General features: G+C 42.1%; 1 protein-coding gene across 1 annotated transcript in view; it reads left to right on the forward strand.

Moving 5' to 3' along the window:
- LOC103361835 (teneurin-3-like) overlaps positions 1-5,950 on the forward strand; it is a 234,735-nt gene that overhangs the window by 174,672 nt on the left and 54,113 nt on the right. The window contains exons 21-22 of the mRNA XM_008288031.1: positions 2,401-2,532; positions 2,645-2,780. Of these exons, the coding sequence (XP_008286253.1) occupies positions 2,401-2,532; positions 2,645-2,780 (268 nt within the window). The remainder of the gene's footprint in view (positions 1-2,400; positions 2,533-2,644; positions 2,781-5,950) is intronic.

Below are 5,950 nucleotides of genomic sequence, written 5' to 3' on the forward strand. Positions count from 1 at the left end.
GTGTGTGTGTGTGCATGTGTCACATTGTGTTAACCAGTCCGCAGAGGAAATGAAACAGATGACAGAACTCCATATGTGTTTTTATATTTTTACAACCTTGAACCAGCGCTCCATAATTATTTTTTATTTGACAAGTGTGTGTGTGTGTGTGTGTGTGTGTGTGTGTGTGTGTGTGTGTGTGTACATGAAACGAAAGCGTGCGCGTTCCTCCAGCCAGCACATATTCGTGCGCGGCGTGCGTGTGAGTGCAGATCAAAAGCGAGCGAAAGGGAAAAGCGGCTTCGTAGCTTTTGGTGGAGCAGAGTCCATTAGAGAGGAGGGCAGGGAAAAGGGCACTCTTGAAGGGGATGTAATGGATCTGTAATGAACGCTAAATGCCCGGCTAATGAAAAGGCAATAGTGCAGCTGAAAAGTATAACACTGGAACAGTCCAAATAGATCATTCCCTGAGGACCTTTTTTGTATTCTCAAATATTTCTTCCCCATCTCCTTTTTCTTGAATGTGTTCCCCGTCTGCTCGGCTTCTTTCCCTCAGTGGCCTCTTTAGACAGCAAAGATATATAACGTGATTAAATTTATGTAAAAACACGTTTGTTGTATTTAGACTTTAGATGTAATTTCAAATGTTCAGCCTGTGAAGCTGTACAAGTCCAGCAGAGGGTTAACACAGAAAGCACAAGTCACCAGCTCTGGGCTCGTCGTAGGAAACCAGAGCACCTGGAAACTACTCAACACAAACAAAAGGGCCAACATGCAGTTTCTTTGGAGAAGGAAACCAGGACCAGCACTTCAGCAGAGGCAGTGGCGCCACCAACACACGGTAGTTCTTTAGTGTTAAACTGTATTATGCAGATTAGCTGGAATATCAGGGCTGCTCAGTAGCTTGTCCCATGATTCTCATCAGTGAAATAGACATTGCAGATCCACACTTTGACAGGGCAAGAAGCATTCAGGAGGTTGTAAACAAACCAAGATGATTATTGAACTATTTACCCAACCTGCCGACACATCACAGATCGCTGGTTCAGCTTTGACCTGCTGTGCTTGCCGTAGTTGTGCATCTACTAGGGCTGGGGAAAATATATGACTGGGAGTTGTGCATACTTCCTTTGCTTTTAAAGTGACAAAAAAAAGAAAAAAAGAATTTTTAAAAAATTATAATTAAAATAATAAAATAAAAAATTGTAAAATAAAAAAATTAAATTTACATTTTTTAAAAATGATTTTAAAAATAATAAAATAAATTATTATTATTTTATTTATCTGTCTTTATATTTCTACTTTTATTAGCCTTTTCTTTTATGGATTAATGTGGATTATATAGCTTTATATTGCCACAATATTTATTTTTTATTTTATATATTCTTCTTTTTATTTCCACTTTTATTTTATTATTCTTTAATTGATTTTTTTTTTGTTTGTTTTTGTTTAGTTTTTTTAATTTGGCACTCTCACTGCTCCATAATAGCGTACACAAAGCGTCTCTGAGTGTACGACCTTGACAGAACGTGACTGAGATGATCTGCTGAGAACACACAGTCACTACAGAGAGATTCACAAAACCATGAAAATAACACAAACTTTGTGAGAAAGAAAAAAACAAATCATCTGAATTGTCCTTTAAGTTTTAACGCTCCAACGACTTGTTCATCCTTGAAAAAGTTTGAAGATGAAATGAAAACGCCTTTTGGTCGTCTGCTCCGTGCTGCTGCCCTCCTCTGACTCTTTGCCGTCCCACTGCTGGCACTCGGCGATCCCACATGAGGAGCGATGTTGGGACATGTGGCGTGACCTCTGCTTCTGACAGAGCTACGATCTAGTCTGGCTCGCCACCAAGGACATATGCATAAACACTCCGTTACAGATGAAAAAGAAAAACACTTGAATACCTGCATAGGTAATGGGCACACTGGAGCACACTTATGCATGCGCAGGAATTAGTTATTTTCTTCTCTCTAACGAGCACAGACATCAGAGGATAACACGGTGCTCGACGGTGAAGTAGAACCAAGATATGATCCCTCAGCGTGGACATCAGTCGGTTAAGGAGGTGTCAGTGTTGTGTGTGTAGGTTTGGGTTGTGTTCTGAATCAAAGCTTTACCTACAAGTGCACCTGATATACGACGTACTTAAGCATGTCTTCAAAGAGGTGGCGTGGACACAGATAGAACTATAAATAAAACGCTACACTCTCTGCAGACCACCATTCGGTTCGGTGAGTTGGAAGCTACCAGTGGTCTAATGATGGGCCTCTATGGTTTCATGCTTGTCGTTCTTCTTCCGAGCCCTGACAATGCAAACGCTGCCAGGAGGAGCACGGCGCTGCTTTCTAATTTGCGGTGCACTTCGGAAAATGTTCAATGCTAATGTCCTTTCTTTGCCTTTTCCCCCCTCTGTAGGTTTTACAAGAAGAAACCTCCATACCAGGAAGTGATCTGAACCTGATCTACCTGAGCTCCAGAGCTGCAGGATACAAACCAGTCCTCAAAGTTGCACTGACACAGTCATCAATACCGTTCAACCTGATGAAGGTAAAATGTGTAATGTATAACTGTTGTTGATGCCAAACACCACCAGCTTCTGTCCTGTTGATATCATCAGTGTCTCACTGACTGACCTCTGTGTCTGGTCCTGGTGATCCAGGTTCACCTGATGGTGGCAGTGGTGGGTCGCCTCTTCCAGAAGTGGTTCCCTGCCCAACCCAATCTATCCTACACCTTCATCTGGGACAAGACGGATGCTTACGGCCAACGGGTCTACGGGCTGTCGGAGGCAGTTGGTGAGTTACCAGATGCACAGAGCTGTCCACGGGTTGGAGGCTGTTTATAAAAGGAAGATTATTGTACATTTTACCATGAATGGTTTTAAATTATCAGGTAACGTCACATAAATTGCAGTAAACAATATTTGGTGTTGCCGTCCTTTTCCATTAATTCTTCCGGGTTTTTGAGGGTCCTCAGTGGGGATGTCATTGTGTAATCACAGACTGACCACATCATCTGCTTCTGTTATCTTTGAAGATGGCTCTTCATGGTTGTATGTTGGGGCTGAATAAATATGGGTTGCAATGAGAAACCCGCCTGTACTTTTCACTATTAAGGAGAACGGAAATCCATTTGCAGAAAAGTATCCTCAAACCTACAAGGAACCTCCGTCATGTCTGCATACGCTGATCCCCGTCGCTCTCCAGCTTCTTGGCAAACAAAGTGCTTTCTGCTGGAGCCAGATATTTAAAATTTAGTCTCATCGTTCCAGAGCGCCTGCAGCGCCGGCGTTTTGCTGCTCCCCGGTTCTTGTGTTTTAATGCATAGATGATTCTCTTTGCTTTTTCACGCTGAAAGACTTTTTGGCAGCAAGTCTTTCATAAACATCACTTCTTTTTCAATTTATTGATGAATGCACCGCGGCACCAATGGTTTCCGCCGGTACTGAGCTGATGCTGCTGCTCGACATCTTTGATCGCCTCCATGTGTCTTTGGTCTTCTTCAGTCCAGCTTGCTTGTTTCATTCCACCCAACTGGTGTGTTTCTTATCCTCTCAACCTTTCTGTGTGGTTCTACAGAAGAGAAAGAACAGCAGGAAACTTAAATTGCATCAGTTCAACAAAACATAGCAGCTGGTCTGGACCGTCTAATGACGAAAGGCTCTGCACGCTGATTGCGATGCAGACTTCTTCTGAACATACATAAAGCTGCAGACAGCTACAGCCAGGTTCAAATAGGTTCTGCAGAAAGGCTTCAACGGGGAAATGGTTTGGATATAAGGCTTACCCTTCTGACACCTTTATGAGAAACAAGTGCAGCAGACGTACACCTCGGTGAGTTACTGTTGATAGTAGCCGGGCCTAATGGGCTGAACATAAAGGAGATTTACTGCTGTGCTTTGTAACACTTCTGGAATTGGTGCCCATAAGTTACCATAAAGTAGCATAACTAGGAGAATATCTTGGCTGCATGTGTGGCAGCTGTTATAATCAGAGCTGCACCACACGAGTACAGGATGAGTTCATACCAGGACGTAGGTGCATTTATTAGCGCTCACCTGCTTCTGTCCAATAACTTAGTATGTAAATGCAATGTTTGACAGATCTGCTGAATTCATGAGCTCTCCTCTCATTCATCATGATGGGAAAAAAATCTTGAATGACTTTGAATTCAGGACATTATTGTTGTTTTTTTTTGTTCCTTTTCTTGGCTGTCGACTGTCTTTCCTCAGTACCTATGAGATGCTCTGACATCTACTGTAAAAAATCTCTCCGTTACAGTTTGGAGGCAGCGTGAATGAACGCTTGTGCCGCCCCAGACAGTGATTAATTACAGATACAGGAGGATAGATGAGTTATGCCAAAGGAGGCGCAGAAGCGTGCAGGCTGTCTGCCGTCTTTGGCAGCAAACAGCCAAACAAGGCACACATTACGTCAGGTTAACTCAAACAGACCTTGAGGGTTGCAGCAACGACAAATAATCACACAGTGGAGGGATGATGACGGCAACCCTGAGTGTCTGCTGCACATGTGTGTGTGTTTGTGGTAAAAATAAAGATATGAAGAAATAAAGGGAGAATGATGAGTGTGTTCAAAGAGATATCAGGACTGAACACTTTCACTGAGGTTGACTCAATCACACATTGAAGCGTCTATGATCAACAGTTTTACCATCAAATTATATCAAATCATGCAAATCTGCAGCCTCAGCTTGACGGAGCAGCACGGGGACTTCTAGCTTGTTGTTAGCTGCTCTGACGGTTTTGGTTCTCTCACTGCTTCATAACTCGGCTTGTTTATTGATAATGATTACTATAACTGATTAAAGTTAAGCGTTAGCCACAGGCTAAGAGGCTCAGGGTCTCGCCCACACTGCAGAGAAACTTATAGGTGATCAGGAGCAGCCCTCCCGACTAAACACCTATGAACAGGCCGCTGTGGCCAACCAGATCCTGAGCGATCCGTCACAAGCTCTGTACTCAGAGTGTGAGCGGTTACCATCTGGAAGAAGGCTCAGAGTCAGCATATATTTATTTATTCTATCTATTAACTGTTTGTGTCTGCTGGTGTTGGCTGCAGCGTGGGAGAAGACAAGTTTCCCACGCCTGGGACAATAAAGTTAATCTTGACTCTTGAGCTAACCTCATAGCATCGGCCCACTGCCACCATCAGAGAAGCACATTTTTGCTGCAACACCTACAGAAGAATTATTTCATATTTTCTAGACATGCCTGTGTAAGACTACAGCATTTATTCTACCTGCAGCAGCGTCTCTAACCTTCTAAACAGCTCCAGAGCTAAACAGCAGCTTTCAGCGATTGGCTGCTGCTCGTGACATGTGACAAGCAACTAGTCAGACGTGGACGTTGCTTTAGACCACAGGGACTGCAGAGAGGGATTCATCTCATAAGAAACAAACATTTAATTTTTATTGTGTTTATCAGTCAATTAAAATAGTGAAAAATAGTAAAAAAAAATAATGACACCAGTGACGTAAAAAATGTGAGAAAAAATGGCCGATAATTGGTTGATCCCTAATAAAGGAATGCAAATAATTAATACAAATACAATAAATAAATATAATTAAAAATGTAGAGAGAAATGTGAATGTGTGGCGCTGCCTCCTACTGTCAGGCAGCAAAACAGCATTTTTGTCTTTAAATTGAATTTTCCTTTTGTGACCTGATTTTACCTTTCACGTGCACCTTTTCCCCCAAAAAATGTATTTAATTATTAAGCATAGTTTTAAAATATCCTAATTATTAAAGTGGTAATTAGTAAGCAGCCATATCATACCACGGCATGGTCGTACCGCTGTACTTAGAAATCACTGTAAAATACAACTGCAGCATCTTTAAAACCCACTTCTCTCCAATCAGCTGCCTCTTTTTTCTTTATTTCTAATTCAGTCCTGTCTTCTCTCATCTCGTCCCTTCTCTGTTCTCCCTCAAGATATTTCTTTCTTT

This window comes from Stegastes partitus, unplaced genomic scaffold, assembly GCF_000690725.1.
Source record: "Stegastes partitus isolate 25-593 unplaced genomic scaffold, Stegastes_partitus-1.0.2 Scaffold538, whole genome shotgun sequence".
Classification (NCBI taxonomy): Eukaryota; Metazoa; Chordata; class Actinopteri; family Pomacentridae; genus Stegastes; species Stegastes partitus.